Raw genomic sequence first — 20467 nt, forward strand, 5'->3', positions numbered from 1 at the left:
GGGGCCACAGGCGGGGCGGGGCCTGCGTAGCCCCGCCCCTGCCGGGCGGCGCCGAGGAACGAAGATGGCCGGGCGCGCCGCGGGAACTGAGGGGCTGCCGGTAGCGGCTGCGGCAGCTCTGGGGCTGTGACTCCACGAGCGGCGGCGACTCGAGTGACCCAGGCGGCGCGGGCGGCAGCGCGCAGGGCCGGGCGGGCGGCGGGCGGCAGCCGGTGCGCGGGCACCGGACGGAGGATGCACCGGGCGCGGCGGGCGGCTCCCCGCGGCCGCCCCCGCGCCCCGGACGCCGGGCCTTAGTGCTGGCGGAGGAGGCGGCGCGCGTGGGGCGGCCGGGCGGCGGCGGGGCCCGCGCCGTCATGCCATGGCTGAGCGGCGGCCGGCGGCGGCGGCGGGGACAGCCGCGCGAAGCCCCGCGGGAGCCGCCTCAGCCCGCGCAGCCCCCGCGGGAGCCGCCGCCGCCCGCGCCCCCCGCCGCGGCCCCCGCGCCCCCCGCGCCCTCCGCGCCGGCACCCCCGCGGGCCCGGGAGAGCGCCGAGCTGCCGCTGCCCGCCGGCTGGGAGGAGGCGCGCGACTACGACGGCCGCGTCTTCTACATCGACCACAACACGCGCCAGACGTCGTGGATCGACCCCCGCGACCGGTAAGGGGGGCGCGGGCCCCGGCCAGGATTAGGGCGCCCCATACCTTGGGCGCAGGGAGAGGATCGAGGACCCGGGAGGCCTCCGGGTGTGGGCGAAGATCGTGAGTCCTCCGCGCCCGGCGAGGATCCGGGCGCCCCCATCCCCGGACTCCTGGCCGAGGATCGAGGCGCCCCCTCTCCCGGCCTCAAGCCCCAGGAGTGCGGAATCCCCGGCCTCCACCGCGGGGCGGACACTCTTCCTTGGTTCCCTCACGTCACCCGCTGACCGACGCCTGGGAGCTGGGCGCCTGGAATTTCCTCTCCAGGGGCTGACGGATGGCCCTCTCTTCCTTTTTCCTCCGCGGTCTCGCCCATCCCTGTCGGGCCTCCGCGGCCCACCGCCCCCTGGCCGTGGCCCTACAGGCGCCCCCGACCTCGCGGTGGCCAGATGAGCTGTCATCTTGGAGCACAAACGTGCGCCCCAGACTCGTGGTGTGGGTTCCTTGTCTGGCGGGCTGAGCCTAGTTTCCATTCGAAGACTGTGCCAGATGGGACACTTCAGGGATTCCCGATTCTTTGGAGTAACCATCAAACTTGTGATGGTTACTCTTTAGCGCCTTAAAAGTTGAGTTAAAATTCTGATTGAAAAAGCCTGTGTACTGCGGTCAGAATGGGCTATGATTAGACCCATCTGCTTTTGGAATAAAGGGAAAACAAGAGTTGAATTTTAGGTTTCCTTTTTGTGCAAGGTCCGAGTAGAGCGTTAAATTGTCTTATTATTCACGTAAATAAATCCTACGGAGTGAAAAACGGATGCTTCTAAAAGCACCACCAGATTACGATTAAGTTCATGTAATGACTTCTTCGTTAACTTTTTGTTCGATTGTCTGTTGGTTTCAGTTGGTTCAGCTGCTTTTGGGGAGAGGCATTTTTTTGTGGAGTTGGAATTCTGTTGAAACCAGGGGATTACAGTGATTATCTGATATCTTGTCCTATCTGGAGCAACTTCTCTCCACACTGGGCCTGAGTGCCAGAAAGGAAATACTGCAAGCTTCCCAGTGATTTTGCGACTTGAAAAGGCCCAGCGTGGTGACAGGCTCCTGCTTCCTCCTACCTACACTGGAAAGGCAGTGCTGCATGGCACTGGCGTTTGAAAATAAACCTTTGGGGAGGGAAGCTGCTAAATTATTGTTTGAAGATTTCTCTGGGTTCAGATAGGGAAAAACAAAGGAAGGCAAAAGGATCATGGTTCCCTAACATTCTCTTTGAACATGGCAAGCTTCTGGACTCAGAAACTTAGAGAGATTATAGCACAGTTTATTAGCTTAAAAAGATGCTTAGTTATTTTGAAAATCAGGTGAGATCATATTATAATTTTAACCAAAGGCTAGAGCCACAGCTGTCTGATCAAAGCCTTGGATGGTTCTGGAGTTGGTAGAACTGCTTGGAATGTGGTGCCCTTTTATGCTGTATGTCTGTTAAAAATCCAAACAACTGGAAAATGAACCAATTAAAAAATACTGTTTTGCTTAGAAAAGGCAAAGACTCATTTTATGAGGGTAATATAAAACAGTTGTGGTTACATTGGAGTGTGGATTCATGATGAAAAGTATAAATGTAAGAATTTCCATTTTAATGGTACAACCCAGGCCATAGGTGAGCAGACCCCACAGAAGACAGCTTGTGGAATCTTCCTTTCCATGTATTTCATACACATTTCCTATGTTCCTCTTTCCAGAAGTCTGTGTTATTGAATGACATTTTATACATCACTTACGTTACAGGTTTTTAAAAAGCCCTGTTTCTCATGCTAAAATTGTCGGTGGAGTGAACGAAAGTGGACATTTTACATTTTTTTGTAAAGTAAAAACGTGTACACTTTTATGAGACATTGTTTTTATAGTGAGTGAAAATTCAGCAGGGGACAGCTTGCACTTCAGCTCCCATAATACCTTGCCCGAAATATGTATGGAATGCTCAGCGAGCCACAGACATTTAAGTGGAGTCTACGGAAGGGTGTAAATGCTGTAATAGTCATTCTTCTTCTTTCACAACAGAACCCTGCCGATTTTTATAGGTGACCGGTTATCCTTTAAAGTTGTAATTGATTTTTATGATTTTTATGATATGGAAAAAACCGTGTGTCAGAGCACGCAGCATTTTCTCCATGTGCATCTGACAGTTAAAACCCTTTTTGAGTTGCATTTGATTCACACGACTGGAGAACGGTATTCAGAAAATGAGGACTTTCCCCAAACAGCTTCCAAATGGAGAACTGTCAGGAGAGGCAAAGAAATAGGTTTTTAAAGAAAATGAAATTATGGAGGAATAGATGAATGTAGTCAGTTAGGCGAAAATTGTTGCCGACTGAAAACATCATTTCCTATATAATTTATTAAACCTAATAGCATAAAATATGCTGCCGTAAGCAAGGTCACCGAGGGCCAAGGTTTGTAAACAAACTCTTCTAGAGTTTTATAGTAATTCCATTCAATGTTGTATTTAACAACATTGGGTCTTGCCAGCTCAGGGTGTGTTGGTGAATTATTGTAGCTGTACTTTCTTTTTTAAGTTACAACAAAGAGGTTGCAAACGTAAGGAGACATCTTTACAGACGTGGCTACAGATGTGTAAAAAACAAATCTCAATATTTTCAAAACAGAATTTCTTTAGTTGGAGTATGAACCCACCTTGGGTTTAAATTCACTGTCTCTGCAGATCAGTACTGTGCATATAATTTTCGTAGTTAGTTTTCTGGGAATCATACCCAAAAACTTTGTTAAAAAATATAAAGTTGGGACTTCCCTGGCGGTCCAGTGGTTAAGACTCCTCGCTCCCAATGTAAGGGGCACGGGTTTGATCCCTGGTCGGGGAACTAAGAATCCCACATGCTGCATGGCGCGGCCAAATAAATAAATAAGATTAAAAATAAAGTTGATTCACCATTTTTGTGACTGGTAGTTTCTGTGGGTGAGTTGTGTGTGGTTTACATTAGTGACACATATGTGTTCCACATACATCAACTCAGAGTTCAATGGCCACTTTATAAAAAGGTATTTACCATTTAGGTGGGTAATATGGGAAGAACTTTTCTGCCTCTTTTGGAAAAATTCAGTGCCTTTGACATGTATATGTCTGCTTCTTGCAGGGTTGTATTGATATTAACCTATAGGTGGACTGATCTGTTGAAACTTAGCGTTCTGTTTCCGATAGCTCAGTTGGGATTGCACATTACTGGAAATGCCAACCTCGAGCAGTTTGAGTGGTGGACCATGTCACATTTGAGATCAAAGCAGAGTATAAATGATCAGGATGGTGGTGGAAGGCCCAGATTATATCATGACAAAAGCTTTTAGGGATCCATTTGTTCACGAGATGGGGTTTGACCTGCGCCACATGGAGAAATTCTGTGATATATTAAAAGTCTTTTGAACAGGCTGTTGCTTTAAGGAGAAAGCAATCCATGGTTCCGGAATTTGCCAGGTTGGAGCCCCACATAACAGGGCCAGATGGCATCATTGCTACCTTCTTGGAACCTTTATTCAGTGTTAATTAATAGGAGGTTTACTATATTTACCCCGCAGAGTCTATTTTGGGATTATATAAACTTTCTGATAAGCAAATAATGATTTTTCCATTTTTCATTCTTTAAGATTATAGGTAGTCTCTGTGTATACATGGGGGAGTGTCTTGCTTTTCAGGCTATAAGGAGTGGGCTTCTGTAAGAATCTTCTTCCATTTAGATGATCAACAACCACTTCTTGGTTTGTTCTCCTTCTAATATCTTTCTTTCTTTCTTTTCTTTTCTTTCTTTTTTTTTTTTTTTTTTTTTAAGAGGAGTGAATGGAAAAGTCATTCATTTCCAAAAATATCTCCCGGATGTTTGGAAATCTCTAAGTTTCCTTTTCTTCCCTTTCGCTCTGCTTTTGGAAGTGGAAACTGTGTTTCACCTCTGGTAGGTTCTAGTGCATAAACCCTTGGGTCAAGTGACATATTAAAGGTCACCGGGCTCACCCGGTGAGCTGCGTCTAGCCTGGGTCCTTTTGCTAATTGGCTGCCTTTCCAGTAAATTCAGTAAAATTAATCTGATGGAATAAAAGCAGAGCTAAATTTTCCTGAGTTCAGTTATTCCCATTCAAATCCAGTAAAATGAAGTAATAGTTATAGATTCTTGGCCTCCTGTGTGCTGGGATGGTGGATGGAGACCAAGTTTGTCTGGGAGATGGGAGACACATAAAATGGAGACAGTGATGGTCACCAGGCACCATTATTAGGTGGTGATGGCTTCGGAGAAAAGGAGGATGGCTCACTAGAGCCTGGGGGTTCTTTATCCTTGTCAGTCATCTCCTAGGTTGAGCGTTTCTCGTGCTTTCTCAGTGCTGGGGATGAGAAGGGGGAATGTGAGGAAAGTGCTGCGGAAGAGGAAGTGCTGGGTGTGTTTGGAATAAGAGAGCGAACCGTTCAGTTTGACTGACCCCGAGCCTTCGTGTAAGGCAGGTCAGGCTCGGGCAAGACCACGCGTAGCTTGAATCCTCCAGCTTTGTTCTTGGAAGAGCCAGGGCCGCTTCCTTCCAACTCCTCATCTTGTATGTGAGGGCTGTAGCCAAGGCGTGTGTCCCACCGGCTGTGAGTAGGACAGGGACTTGAGCTGAGTCTTCTGACCCTGATGCAGTGCTGTGTCACATACGCCACCCCACTGCCCAGTCCCTACTCAGTTTTAAGCATACTGCCTCTGTTCATTTGTTCATTCGATCACCCATTCATTCATTGAGTAACTGTTGCACAGCCTCTCCATCTCAGGCACGCTTGCGGGTTCAGGACTCCAGTGGTGAGCACCAGCAGACAGGTCCCTGCCTCCATGGGGCTCACACATGCCCGTGTCCTCTTCCCTGAGGCCTCACCGTGCTGTTCCTGCCTCCTGTTCTCCCCGCTGGGATCCCTTGGGTCTTAGGACATACGTGGAGTGCTTATCGTGTGCCAGGCACTCTAGGCGCTTGGTGGATGCTCTCACTGAAAGCCCACGAGGGCTGCAGGAGTTGTAGGTGGACAGGTGATGGAGCTGAGGCCAAGGGGGTTGACTTAGTAACCTCGCTTCCCAGAGCCAACGAGGAGGCGTCTGTCTGACTCCGGAGTTGAGCCCAAATCCACTACCTAACCTGACCTTCCCTTGGCTGGGTAACCGTGTGCCCCTTGTACTGTGTTATACCCACTGGTTACTTTTATCTTATATTCACTGTTGTTTGATATTTAACAGACACCTCCCCCCCCGCCCCCGATAGAATAATGGCCCTCCAAAGATGTCCATGTTCTAGTCTCCTAAACCTGTTAATAAGTTACCTTCCAACACAAATGGCATTTGTAGGTGGGATTAAGTTAAGAATCTTGAAATGAGGTGATCATCCTGGATTATCTGGGTGGGCTCAGTGTCATCAGAAGAATCCTTACAAGAGGGCAGCAGGAGGGTCAGAGTCAGAGAACAAGATGTGACAGCAGAAGCAGATGTTGGAGTCATGTGGCCGTGAGCTGAGGAATGCAGGCAGTTTCTAGAAGCTGGAACAGCCAAGGAGGTGTATTTTTCCAGAGCTTGCAGATGGAACACGGCCCTGCTGACACCTTGATTTTGGCAGAATGAAACTGATTTTTGACTTCTGACCTCCAGAACTGTGAGGTAATAAATGTGTGTTGTTTTAAGCCACCTGGTTTGTGGCAGTTTGTTACAGCAGCAGTAGGAAACCAATACACCCCATGTGTTGTTCTCCCAGAGACGGTGGAAGCATGTGGTCAGCTTGGTGCAGTTGATAACAGCCACTCTAGCCGCTGTTTGTCGGGTGCTCAGGGGGACTGCGCCAGGCATTTTATAGCCGTTCTCTTGCTGGCTCCTCACACACTCCTAGGAGTCCTGCACCTTGTGGATTGAGCTCGGAGTTTCACTCACGTTAGGCACCAAGTCTTATTTGTTGAGCTAGCCAAGCATGAGTGACGGACAGGGTGGAATTCTGAGAGGAGAGGCCAGTTGGAAATTGTCGGAGGTTTTCACAGATGCTGACGGGCCTGAGTTAGAGATATCTGGGGCACTAGGACTAGAAAAGTCAGGGATTATATCAGAGAAATTGCGAAGGAGACAAGTAGTGCACAGGACTTAGCTGATGTTTGAATTAAGGCAGGTGAAATCAGGAGCGGGGAGGGGAGGGTGTCAAAGGAATCTTTCTGACACCTTAGGAGTAGCTGGGACTCACCAGGGGCCAAGCTGAGGCCTCCTATTAACCCCACTCATAAGCCTTCACTGTTTTTGCCACCGTTGTTGTTGATGGTGTATGTTCAGTGAGTGGGTTACATAGAGAAACATGTGGAGTCATTCAACTTACTGTATTGCTGACAGGCAGTGTCCTAAGAGGTATCCAAGCTGGGCAGGTGTTACTTTAGAGCAGGGTTTCTCTGCCCGGGTACTATTCATATCTGGGGGTGGGTAATTCTTTATTGTCACGCTGTCCTGTGTAACGTAGCATATTTCGCAGCATCCCTGGTCTCTACCTAGTGCCTGCCAGTAGCACACCCCTCCAAGTCATGACAACCAAAAGTGTCTTCAGACATTGCCAAGTGTCCTCTGGGGGCCTGATGGAGACCCGCTGAACTCCTTCTATCTACCTGGTTGCAGTGATTCACATTTAGGAGCTGAATTTGTTTCAAGCAGATTGGTGGTTACTAAGATGTTCCATAACAGGGGGTAAGACCACAGAGACCTGCTGTCTGTGTTTCCATGAAGAACGGATGTTAAACATATTTATGTGAAAAACCCTGAATTTACTAACCATGCAAATGGTAATACCAGTACATGAAACTTTGGGAAAGTAGTATGAATGTATTCTTCAATTTGTAGAATATTCTCAATCAATGGGTAGTTACGGAATGTCAAGTGTATACAAGTGTATATGCAGTGGAACAGAAGAAAATGAATCTCGGGACTTCCTTGGTGGCACAGTGGTTAAGAATCCGCCTGCCAGTGCAGGGGACACGGGTTTGAGCCCTGGTCCGGGAAGATCCCACATGCAGTGGAGCAGCTAAGCCCGTGCGCCACAACTACTGAGCCTGCACTCTAGGGCCTGCGAGCCACAACTACTGAGCCCATGTGGTGCAACTACTGAAGCCCGCATGCCTAGAGCCCATACTCCACAACAAGAGAAGCCACCACAATGAGAAGCCCGTGCACCACAGAGAAGAGTAACCCCTGCTTGCCACAACTAGAGAAAGCCCGCGCACAGCAACGAAGACCCAACGCAGCCGAAAAAAGAAAATGAATCTGTTAACACTTCAGTGTTCTGCAGTAACCCAGAGAGAGCTGGCCTGGCCTTCTGCGCGCGCGCGTGTGCGCACGTGTGTGTGTGTGTGTGTGTGTGTGTGTGTGTGTGAGAGAGAGAGAGAGAGAGAGAGAGACACGGGGATCAGGTTGCCTGGGATGCCCCCAAGAGACATCCCCATCCCTCTGTGGACGAAGGAGCCACCGGTGAGAGGGTGGCCTCTGCCTTTGCTCAGAAGCTCTAGAAAGACAGGGCAAGGGCATCCTGAAAAGTTGCTTGTGGAGCTGTGAAATCCTCAACATTTTCCATCTGGAGGGCCCTCTTTTTATTTCCTTAAAGCTCAAGGGGTTCAGGGCGGGAGAGGGAAAGAAGAAGGGAGCTGGCTGGGCCAACCCCTGGGGGACAAGCCCTGCAGTTCAGTGGGTGGGACATCGAGCCAGGCAGAGGTCTCCTGAGCGGCTCCTGTGTGCCAGCCTCAGTGCCGTCAGGAGATCGGGCACTGCCCCGGTGAGTGTGGCATTTCCAGGCCGCCTGGAGCTCGGGCAGGACACCAGAGAGCCACCGCAGGAGGTGAGCTCCGTCCTGTGCAAAGGTGCCTGTCTGCAGTGTGGGGCAGCCCTCTAGTGTACGGGTCAACTGGGTTTGTCCTGAAAATTACCCCGGTTTTTAAAAATTGAGATATGCTTCACATACCATAAAATGTGCCATTTTAAAGTGCCCTATTTAGTGGTTTTTCGTACATTCACAAGGTTGTGCAACCATCACCACTATCTAATTCCAGAACATTTTCATGGCCTCAAAAAGAAACCCTGTACCCTTTAGCAGTAACTCCCATCTCCCTCAGCTCCTGGCAACTACGAATCTGTTCTCTGTCTCTATAGATTTGTCTGTTCTAGACATTTCATGTACATGGAGTCGTGCAACCTGTGGCCTTCTGCGTCTGGCTTATCTCACTCAGCATCATGTTTTCGAGATTTGTCCGAGTCGCAGTGTGGATCAGTGCTCCATTCCCTTTCGTTGCCAAATACTGTTCCCTGGTGGGGCTGCACCGCGTTTTGGAAGCCGCCCTGAAGCGCCCGCCCTGTCCAGGTGTCCTTGCAGAATCTAGGAAGTAGCTATGTCTTTAATTCCACGAGGTCAACTCCCAACCGTTTTACTCAGAGAAAAATGACCATTCATAGGTTTACAGTGTCAAGATATAAACACGACCTCGTGTACTCAGTGAAAAATACGAGGTCTCAGGCTGGCTGTGATCAGCTGTTGTGTGTCCTCGTTTGTCTGATGCTTGTTTTGGCTCCTTGAGAGCTAGGAGCGGGCTTCCGCACTGGGGTTGTGCACAGTGGAGCTGGCCGGGGAGTTCAGGAATGCTGGCGCCTCCCCACATGGGCCAGGTAGCCCCGAGTTTTAAGCTCCCCTGGAGATTACAGTGTGTAGCCAAGAGTCACAGTTTTGTGCCAGGGCTAGTGGAAAAGTGACATATAGGAGGTGCTGATGTTTAACAGAAGTGGAGATGGCAATCTTAACATCGTGAGACTTGGTGCATTTATTAATTTTTCTCTGCAAATTGGACAAAGACGGTCATCTGTCTAATTTTGAAGGAGGAGAAGGTGCCCTCGTCCTGTAGCTCATTGCTAGCACGATGGCAGACCTTGCCTAGCAGGTCAGGGACAAGGCCAGGGTCACAGCCAGCCAGCTCGCTGGGCTCCAATCTCCAGGAGGGGGCCTGGCATTCAGAGAGCAGTTCAGGGATGGTCTGGCTGCAGCCACCCGTGTTCGCACCCTCCCCTCCTTTCTCCTTTCTCCTTTCTCCTTTCTCCTTTCTCCTTTCTCCTTTCTCCTTTCTCCTTTCTCCTTTCTCCTTTCTCCTTTCTCCTTTCTCCTTTTTCCTTTCTCCTTCTGTCCGGAAATGCCCCTCGCACACACTGGCCTTTCTCTAAGAGAAAATTAAAGATTGTAAAGAGGGGGTGATGCTGTCCTGACAGTAGGCCCTCCTGAGGCCTGTTGTACTCACTTATGAAGCTTAATGCACTTCATGTGATTAATCAACTGATTGATGCAGCCAAAGGAGCGAGAAACTTAATAAAAATTAATTGTTCAACATCCTGGTGACCAAAGAGCTGCCTGATTGAGTGTTTCTTTGCAAGCAGCTGTGCTTCTCTCCTGCAGACCCCACTTTCCAGTCTCTGTTGGCGCTGTGCTCTGATGCACAGATGTGCGTGGTCCTGACGGTGGATGCCCTTTAAAATGTTCAGACCCACAGGGACCTGGGGTGTTTATCTGTTATACGGGAACCCATTGAAGCATTCGTTCTTGCTTTACTAGAATGACACAATGTGGAAGTATGCAGAACACAAGAAAATCCCTGCCTGCCCCTTCCCCGGGTAACCAGCATTATAATAGCTTGCTGTGTGGCCTGCTCGGCCCTTCTCTACACCTCTGCCTAAGTATATGTGCAGAAGCCCGGATGTTTGTTTTGGAAGTTTACATGAATGGGATCTTGCTATCAATTTTTTTTTTTCTGTGACTTGCCATTTCAGTTAACAATATGTCTAGGCACTCTTTCCACCGTCAGAATGTACAGATCTACCACCATTCTCTAAAAAACCTTGTTTTTATTGGGGTAAAAGTCACATAACAAAATAACTCATTTTAAAGTAAACAACTCAGTGGCATTTGGTACATTACCAGTGTTGTGCAACCACCGCTCTGTCCAGTTCCAAAACATTTCCATCACCCCAGAAGGAAACCCTGTGGTCATTAAGCAGTCACTCCCCGCTCCCTTCTCCACCCCCAGCCCTGGCAATTGCCAAACCACCAATCTACTTTCTGTCTCTATGGATTTGCCTGTTCCAGGCATTTCATATAGGTGGAATTCTATATTCCATATTTCATATCTCTATAACTGTATACAGATGGCCTTTTGTGTCAGGCTTCATTCACCTAGCCTAATGTTACTGAGGTTCATTTATGTTGTAGGGATCTGGTTTTGTGCTTTTGCTTCTTGGTTTAATGTAGAGGACACACCATCATGTGATCCTAACTGAGGGCAGCCGTGCGAACTTTGCCCACGGGAGCAGCTGTCACCCTTCAAGAAAAATAAATTGAGGATCAAAGAAAAGAGATCAACTTAATTTAGCTTTTAGTTTGTTACTTTAAGAGAGAAGTATAAAATATTTCACATTTCTTTTTAAAATTAGGAACAGGTAGCCAAAAACGAATATATGGTAGGATTTTTATTAATCTAGATGCTTAGTCTGTGCCAGGTGCGATGGAGGGTAACACATAATTAATATCGCCTAGGCCTTTTCCTGAAGGGGATGAAAATGCAGCTGGGGAAACAAAAAGAACCTACATGAAAAAATAGGCCAACAGCGCAGCGGTTACCAGCCTGCTGCCGGGGGAGCAGGGGTGGCTGGTGGGGGGAGATGGTCAGCCCTGAAGTCAGAAGATACAGAGGGTCCAGGTCCGCTCCTGCACCTGCGGCATGCCACCACGCAAGTCCCCAAGTTTCCTTGTGGCTGGATTTTCTTACATGTACGAGAAAACAATACTTGTTGTCAGTTGACGAACTGATGCTTGTTGAGTGTAAACTGTTTCCCAGATGTGATGACTGCCCCTGGGAGATCTTAGGACAGGGGTTGGCAAACAGCGGCCTACAAGCTGAATCCCGCTGGCCACCTGTTTTTATACAGCCTGCAAGATAAGAATGGGATTTTCATTTTTAAATGGTTGAAAAAGAATCAAAAGAAGAGTAGTATTTCATGAAAGTTATGTGGATTTCAAGTCTCAGTGTCCATAGATAAAGTTTTATTGGAGCACGGCCACAATCGTGCAATTAGTTATTGTCTTTGGCTGCTTTTGCGCTATAAGGACAAAGTTGAGTCTCTGGACAGAGGCCATGTGGCCCACAAAACTGGAGACATTTACTGTCTGGCTCTTTACAGAAAATGTGTGCTGACCTCTGATCTTAGGAGAATACAGGGTCTATTCAAGGTAACTGTTAGTCACTGGGGGTGGGGTAGATAGGGGCTGGGGTGGGGGACACAGGATAAGAAGACCCCAGCGGGAAGTTTAACCAACTAGAGAGAAGGGGCTCAGAAAGATAAAACCCAGCGGGGGACCCTTTAGTCAAGGAACCCTCAATAGAGACTTCTCTCCTCCCCCTGAAAGGCTGCTGCATCTAACTGTCATAAGACAAGAAGGGAAAGTTAGATTAGATTATTTAAACAACATGCCAATTAAGACTACAGTTGAGGGATTTCCCTGGGGGTCCAGTGGTAAAGAATCCGCCTTATAATGCAGGGAACATGGGTTCGATCCCTGGTCGGGTAACTACGATCCCACATGCCGTGGGGCAACTAAGCCTGCGCGCCGCAACTACTGAGCCCTTGCGCCTCAACTAGAGCCCGTGTGCCCTGGAGCCTGCACGCCACAGCTAGAGAGAGAAAACCCACGCACCACAACTCGAGAGAAGCCCGCGCACTGCAATGATAGATCCCTCACACCTCAACAGAGATCCCGCGTGCCACAACAAAGACCCGACACAGCCAAAAATAAATAAAATAAATAAATAATGAATAAATCTTTAAAAAAAAAAAAGACTACAGTTGACCCTTGAACAACTTGGGTTTGAACTGCATGGGTCCACCGGATTTTTTTCAGTAGTAAATACTACAGCACAGAACTGTGGATACAGAAGAACTGTGGGTACAGAGGGCTGACTATAAGTTATACGCAGATTTTCGACTTTCTGGTGGGTGGGCACCCCCTAACCCCTCTGTTGTTCAAGGGTCAACTGTACTTTATAATAAGAAGACAGGAAAATAAGCACTTTTAGAATGATTTTCATTAAAAATACACAGTTAATTCTGGGGATCTAATGTACAGCATTATGATTATAGCTAATAGCACTGTATTGTATACTTGAAAATTGCTGAGAGTAGATCTTAAATGTTCTCACCACAAAAAAGAAACGGTAATTATATGATGTCACAGAGGTGTTCGCTAACTGTACTGTGGTAATCAGATTATTGCAATATATAAGTGTATCAAAATTAGCATGCTTGTGCACCTTAAATTTACACAGTGTTATATGTCAGTTATATCTGAATAATACTGGAAAAAAATACACAGTTAAGAAGCTAAGTTTCAAAGGTACAAAACGTTTTAGTTCCTGGAAGAATTCGGGTATGGGACTCTCATTCTTTTGTGCTCCTAGGTAAACGAGGCTCCCCTCCCCCCATCTGTGCTTTATGAACTTGCGTGGTTTTTAAAGGCCAGTTACAGGAGTTGTGCATGTGCACATATGTATCTGCTCAGAGCTGCTCTCCACCTCTCCCTACAGACCTGGAGACACAGAAAGACCCCCTGGGACTGGTGTCACAGGGAAAACCCTTCATTAACCTGCTCCCCTTCAGAGGAAACCGAGAGGTGCTCAAACCCCATTCCAGCCAACACAATGCACAGAATGAAATTGGTAGGACTCCGTTTATGTAGCATTCCTGAAATAAGACAACTATAGAGATAGAGGACGGATCAGTGGTTGCCAAGGATTACGGATGGGGGACAGGGGTGGGTATGGCTGTAAAAGAGTGGCATGAGGGAGGCTTGTAGTGGTGGACTGTTTCTGTATCTAGAAGCTACACACGTGATAAAATGGCATGGAACTACACACACACACACACACACACACACACACACACACACACACACAGAAGCGCGTGAACTCTGAATAAGCTGTGTGGATTGTTCCAGTGTTGGTTACCTGGTTTGGGGTTGTACTGTACTTACGCAGGATAGGACCTTGGGGGAAACTGGATGAAGGGTGCATGGAACCTCCCTGTACATTTCTTTGCAACTTTCTGTGAATCTATAATTATTTTAAAATGTTAAAAAGGAAATTGGAAAATGAAGGAATCAAGCAGAGATCTAGTTATTCAGTTTTTTTTTTAATATTAACTACCTCCTTTCCTTTAACTCACTTATTTACATTTTATTCTGCTTTTTCTGTACAGTACCTAACACATAGCAGGTTCTCAATAAATGTTTGTTTCATGTAATTATGCCTGTAGAAACAGGTTTTATTTATTCATAATGATAACCTTGTATTTCTGTATTTCACTTTCTCATATATTCTAGAGTTCTCAAGAGCAGAGCCTTCTTGCCAGCTGTTAGAGCCCCTGTTTTGTTGGAGTGGCCACCCTTGTCTTGACTCAGGGAATGTGACCCTCTCAGCAGCTCCTGGTGAAGTCTTTTTTTTTTTTTTAAAGGAATTCCTTTATTTTTATTATTTATTTATTTACTTATTTTTATTTTTATATTTTTTAATTAATTAATTTATGGCTGTGTTGTGTCTTCGTTTCTGTGCCAGGGCTTTCTCTAGTTGTGGCAAGCGGGGGCCACTCTTCATCACGGTGCGCGGGCCTCTCACTATCGCGGCCTCTCTTGTTGCGGAGCACAGGCTCCAGACGCGCAGGCTCAGTAGTTGTGGCTCACGGGCCCAGTTGCTCCACGGCATGTGGGATCTTCCCAAACCAGGGCTCGAACCCACGTCCCCTGCATTGGCAAGCGGACTCTCAACCACTGCGCCACCAGGGAAGCCCCCTGGTGAAGTCTTGATGGCTCTAAGCCAGTGGTTCTCAACTAGGGGAGATTGCCCCCCCTCAGGGGGCATTTGGCAATGTCTGGAGACATTTTTGATTGTCACAACTGGAGGTGGGTATGGGGTGCTACTTGTATCTAGTGGGTAGAATCCAGGAACGCCGCCAGATATTCTGCAAAGCACAGGATGGCCCCTATCACAACAAAGAATAATCCAGTCCCAAATGTCAGTAGTGCCTCAGGTGGCTCTAAGCCAGTCATAGAGCAGCTAGGCCTGCAGTTGGCAGAGGCAGGCGCACATGACCCAGAGCCGTCCAGCGAGCTGGGAGGGGAGGTCTGAGACAGGCATGGCTGAGCAGAAGGCCCCTTGTTCCCATAGACCTACATAGAAGTAACTCCTGCCAATGAACGTCCTGTCTCCACCTAAACCTGCAGCCAGGCAGCCAAGCTGCTGCCATAAAAACCAGCAGGGAGCTGCTGAGAAACCGAGGGTGGTGGAGTGGAAAGGCTCTATCTTTGTTAAGGTGGGTGGGTAGACAGTATAAGGTTCTGGAGCTGCCTGCCTGCAGCAGCTTTTCATATGTGAAATGTAAAATGGCAAAGTCTCCTTATCTTTTAAAGCCAGTTGAATTGGGGTTTCTGTTACTTGCAGCCGGCAAAGGCATCCTCGCTTCTGTGTCTCTATCCCCTGTTGCCCTGTGTTCTCACCACTGGCGTTCTTCTTGGAGGCATAAGCTGCCACTGAGCAGCTGTGCTGTCGTTTATTAAATATCCCTCTGTTTTCGACCATTTAGATTATCCCTGATCTGTATGATTATATAAGTACTGTAATTATTATGCTGCTAATGTGCAATTATTTTGTCTGTAGTGTTTTTTTTTTTCTTTCCATATTTGCCTTAAGAGATCTAGGCATGGCATAAATGCAATCCAGTGGTCGTTGATTTGCTGGAATACACTTCTATTTTGGAATGTTTTAGAATTACAGAAAAGTTGCAAAGATAGGATAGTTTTCCTCACTGTTACTATCTTATATTAGCATAGTACATTTGTCAGAACTAAGAAGCCTACCTTGATACGTTACTATTAAGCAAACTCCAGACGTTATTTGGATTTCACCAGTTTTTCTACTAATGTCTTTTTTACTATTACAGTGGTCTTTGGAACTGTTAAATTGTTGATGTTTATATGGTTGAATTCTAATATTTGTTTTTCCTTCATCTCTCTTTTGTGAGTATTCATATGTCCTTCATGCATTTGACAGACTTGGTAGACGTGCTCTGAGGCTGGGTTGAGTGCAGGGACTCTAAAGCACTGGGATCATGGGCCCCAGGAAATCGGACACAAGGTAGAGGTTCTGGGTTTGGAAACACGCGCAAGTACACAGAAGCTTGCATATGCTTTCAGGAGGATTGCAGACCTCTCGAAGCCCATCTCTGCTTCCTGGAATAACAGAGGCTTCGTTTGAGAAGGGCAGACAGCCCCAGAGGTGCCTGCCATGCACGCTATGCGTGTCGTTGCCATAAGGGCTGCATGCTCATGTGTTTGCTATCACTAGCCCAGGTACGTCATACAGCAGCCATTGTACAGTGATTTGTGGAGAACCTTCCACATGCTTTCTCTAACTCTTCCCAGCCTCATACCCAACCCAGCATTAAACTGTGGTGTGCAGTCACTAGATATGAGCCCCAAGTACTGGATAGGTTTCACATGAAAAGGGAGGTGATGGATGAACCTCAAAGACACTGTGCTAAGTGAAAGAAGCAGAAGACAACACGTTGTATGATTCGACTGATACACGATGTCCAGAAAAGCCAAATCCATAGAGGTAGAAAGTGGATTAGTGGTTGCCTGGGGCTGGGGGTAGGAAAGGGGAGTGACCGCTAATGGGTACCAAGGGTGTGATTGGGATGATGGAAATGTTCTAAAACTGGATTATGTGTTACACAACTAAGTAAATTTACTAAAAATCATTGAAATTACACATAAAATGGGAAGATTTTATGGTTTGTAGATTATACCACAATATAGTTGTTTTTAAAAGTCTTTTAAAGTGACTCTGTTTTTAAATTCAGGTGGTTGCCTTGTCTTGGTAATTGGACAGACCAGGCTATGTAAATTAGACTTAGCAGCCTCTAACCGTGCAAAAGGCTTCTGGGCTTCTTAAAACGTTCATACAATCGCCAGGGACACTTACCAAGAAGCCACACGTTAACATTGCCCAGGAGTTTGGCCAACTGTAAGGGGAGAGTACTACCATGTTACAACCTGGTAACCATTACTAGGTTAAAAATATAGTTAGTTTCATGAAGGAAACTGCCTCTCTCATTCAGAGGAATTTATCTTATAGAATGACTTACTAGCACTGCTGTTTGTTAGAAAAGTTGATGTGATATCTGATTATGTGGCAGCCTTTGGGGTAAAATGAAGTTTGTGGATAAAGGACCAGCTGATACCTGGGCCTTTCAATATCAGCATTTTTATCTTTCACACGTTTTTGAAAGAACCTCTTAAAATTGTATTATATGCTTTTAATTTGTTTTTGGATATACTAAAATGTAACATTTTTGGGACTTCTCTGGTGGCGCAGTGGTTAAGAATCTGCCAGCCAAAAAAAAAAAAAAAAAAGAATCTGCCTGCCAATGCAGGGACACAGGTTCGAGCCCTGGTCCAGGAAGATCCCATATGCCGCGGAGCAACTAAGCCCGTGCGCCACAACTCCTGAGCCCGCGCGCCACAACTACTGAGCCCGCGTGCCTAGAGCCCGTGCTCCACAACAAGAGAAGCCACCGCAATGAGAAGCCCGCGCCCCGCAACGAAGAGTAGCCCTTGCTTGCCGCAACTAGAGAAAGCCTGTGCGCAGCAACGAAGACCCAATGCAGCCAAAAATAATTAAATTAATTAATTAATTTAAAAAAATGTAACATTTTCTTGATAGTTAAGGTTTGTATGCGTGAACATGGGCATTGGTATGTTCTTGGAATGTACCAGTAACCACAGGGACCACCCGGCTGTGGTTAGCCTTGATTTTAGGCATGGATGGTCTTGAGTCTGACTCGAGGCTCTTCTGTTTCACCTGTGCCCTAAGGCAGCATTTGGACTCCCTGAGCCTTGGTTTCCTCTTTTCAGAAAATGGGGACACTAAGGTCAATGTCTAGTGTGTAGTAGACACTCATATTTTCATTGTTCTTGTGGTCGTACAGAATAAATAGTCATTCAGCTTAGTGATTCTTCAAGGTCTTTTCTCTTCTGCCTGTCAAATTTTCCTCCCTCCTTTATGTCACTTCTGCTTCTGAATTGCTTCCTTAGTTTCCTCCTACTTGTGTAGCACTGGAGACTCACCAGTGTAAAGAAGCAGTCAGAGTGCATGGTGACTGTTTTTCCTCTCTGCTTAGAGCTGTTCTTTGCATTCCCTTGGTTTTGTGGCTGGGTACACGAAGTTGCTGGAAATGAAATGTTATGAACAGATTAGAGCAGAGCCATCGAGCTTTTTGGGTAAAGGGCTAGATAGTAAATATTTTAGGTTTGGCAGGCCATAGGGTCTCTGCTGCAACTGCTCGACTCTGCTGTTGTAGCTCAGAAGCAGCCATAGGCGATACCTAAATGTGGATGTGCCTGCCTGTGTTCAATAAAAACTTATTTACAGAGACTGGAGGCAGGCTGGATTTGGCCCTTGGGACTTAGTTTGCTGACTTGTGATCGATGTCATGCTTGTTTGTGTACTGTGTTAACACCACCAAAGCGTTTGCATCTTCAGCTTTCATCGTAGTTTGTATTAGCTAGGATGCAAATCTGAAAACACCCCAAACATGTACAGAATTATTGATTTCCAGGTATGGATGTCATCATGTTCCAGAATTTGGTATTTGTAGTACTCGGTGATGTTAGAGGTTTTACAAATTCACGTCACGTGATTAGACCTTGTTCCATAATTAATAGACACTTAATACTGGACAGATATTAAGAATAAGAGAAGTTGATTCAGGGTCAAGATCTTCAGCTATATCTTCTTGGCTACCTTGTGCAATACCTACAAGACAGTTTTCATATGTGTATTAACAGCTTTTGGATGTACATTTAAAGGCACAGGTGAACTTACTTTTGGGTTGAAGTTAAGTTGACCCAAATCATTGTGCTGTTTGGTCTTGAAAGGGAGCTCTCAGAACGCATGTCTATACTGATGCCCCTGGAAAGTCCTCGCTCTTGCGGGGCTCGCATGCCAGTGGTGGGATATGGGAAAGTTGCTGAAACGGGGTTAGGAAGGTGGTGAAAGACTTTAAGTCACTTCAACAGTTAAAGATTTTCCTAGCAGCCGGTGCCCGAAGCTGTAAGAGAGATTCCCACCCCAGGTTCTCGGATTCCACTCCAGCAGTGGTTCTCAGCTAGGGGCGACATCTGGAGACTTTTGGTTGTCACAGCTTGTGGGGAGGGCTTGGTACTGACATGTAGTGTAGTAGTGGCCTGTCTGCTTCACCCTGCCTCTGGATCCTTGCGGGCTGGGGGAGTTCAGGGTTCTGCCAGCATCGGCACAAGGGAGCCGGGCCTTTTCCCTGGGCTGTCCTCAGCTTTGCTGACGGGGCTGCGAGGAGTGCCTTGGAACGGGAACCACTGTGCAGCAGATATGTTTCGTTTTTGTTATTTTAAATAGTATGTCTTTAGAGAAGATTTACATATACTTTTGGAATGCCCATACAATGTTGTAAATTCTTGTTTTAGAGTTTTAGAAATGAATTTTTAATTATTATTATGACTAAAGAGAAAAGTGAGTAGTTACTTCCTAATGGTTGGGTGGTTTGGGATCTAAAATGATGAGGCTGGAGCCCACAGTGACCAGCTCTGCAGAGCTCTTTCACATTGTGACTTTTCCTCAGGAAAGGCACGTAGCCGACCTGGCAGTGCTTTGCTGGCCGTGGATAGACTGACTGCTTCAGAAGGCATCTCACATAAATCATTCTGTGATTGGTCCGGCCCAGGTCAACCCGCCATTGCCATCTCATTCACCTCAGCAAGACACCGGAAACCAAACCGTCTCCCCTCCAATGTCATAAACCTCCAAGATGTCACCATGCAGATGGCATTTGACGAAAATGTCAAGGATTACCAAGAATAGCTTCTTGCATTCCCACGTACTTAAGGGAGAAGGACAGAGTACCATTTGCATTTTAAGTGCCACCTCGGTGGCCAGAACCAATAATTCCTGTTTGAGCAACTCTAAGCTCTATCTTGGGGCTTTAGACATACTTTCCATTTCGAAATAAGAACTCATGTACTTATTTTACCTTGAAAGTTATTAATAGAATTCTTTTTCTTATGCCATTTATCACCTGGCTCCTTTAAAAATATGGATCACTATAAAGTTTTATATGAACATGTAACTGATAAAATCCTTGTTGTTCCTGAGTCATTGTCAGCATCTCAGTTGTAAATCCAGTGCCAACTCAGTAAATATTTGGAATCCAAAGTCTGCATTTCCTTCAGCCGAGCTAACTTTTATTTTGTTATGTAAAGTAGAGAAACAGAGACGTTCTTTCCGTCTGTTTGGGGTGCTTAGTAGCCACTCTTTCATTGGTTGGAGTGGGTGTCATCCCTTTTTTTGCACCAGTGAAAATAACACCCTAGCACGTCATTTCGGGGAGGAGTGCTACTTTTCTCATTTTCAGTAAAACCATGTGGATTAATCCCAACCAGGTTGTGGGGTAGGAGGAGGAGCTAAGTTCTTCCTGGTTTTTCCACTGTCCTGAGCTGCGAGGTTAGTTTGTGGCCTACTCTCCAGACTTGTGGGTAATTCAAAGTCAACTTGGATTCCACAGGAGCTCCTCACTGATTGTGGACCAGAAAACAGAAGTATGCCTTTGCGTCTTTCCTCTCTTTCCCGTGATCTTTTTTATGTTTCACTGGTGTTTGGTTGCTTTACCTCTCCACCTGGAGTTAAAGAAGGTGCCTTGACCTATTCCAA

The 20467-nt window shown here is 46.7% G+C and overlaps 1 protein-coding gene across 4 annotated transcripts in view; it reads left to right on the plus strand.

Annotated features, from left to right (window-relative positions):
* The first annotated feature begins 295 nt into the window (after positions 1-295).
* Positions 296-20467, plus strand: part of WWC3 (WWC family member 3) — a 129498-nt gene continuing 109326 nt past the window's right edge. For 2 of the 4 annotated variants that reach the window (XM_057537801.1, XM_057537803.1), the window contains exon 1: positions 297-640. In XM_057537801.1, the coding sequence (XP_057393784.1) occupies positions 357-640 (284 nt within the window). In that variant the 5' untranslated portion in view covers positions 297-356. Of the gene's footprint in view, positions 641-20467 lie in introns of all 4 variants that reach the window. The other 2 variants (XM_057537802.1, XM_057537800.1) reach the window with 2 other exon arrangements.

This window comes from Balaenoptera acutorostrata, chromosome X (assembly GCF_949987535.1).
Source record: "Balaenoptera acutorostrata chromosome X, mBalAcu1.1, whole genome shotgun sequence".
Lineage (NCBI taxonomy): Eukaryota > Metazoa > Chordata > Mammalia > Artiodactyla > Balaenopteridae > Balaenoptera > Balaenoptera acutorostrata.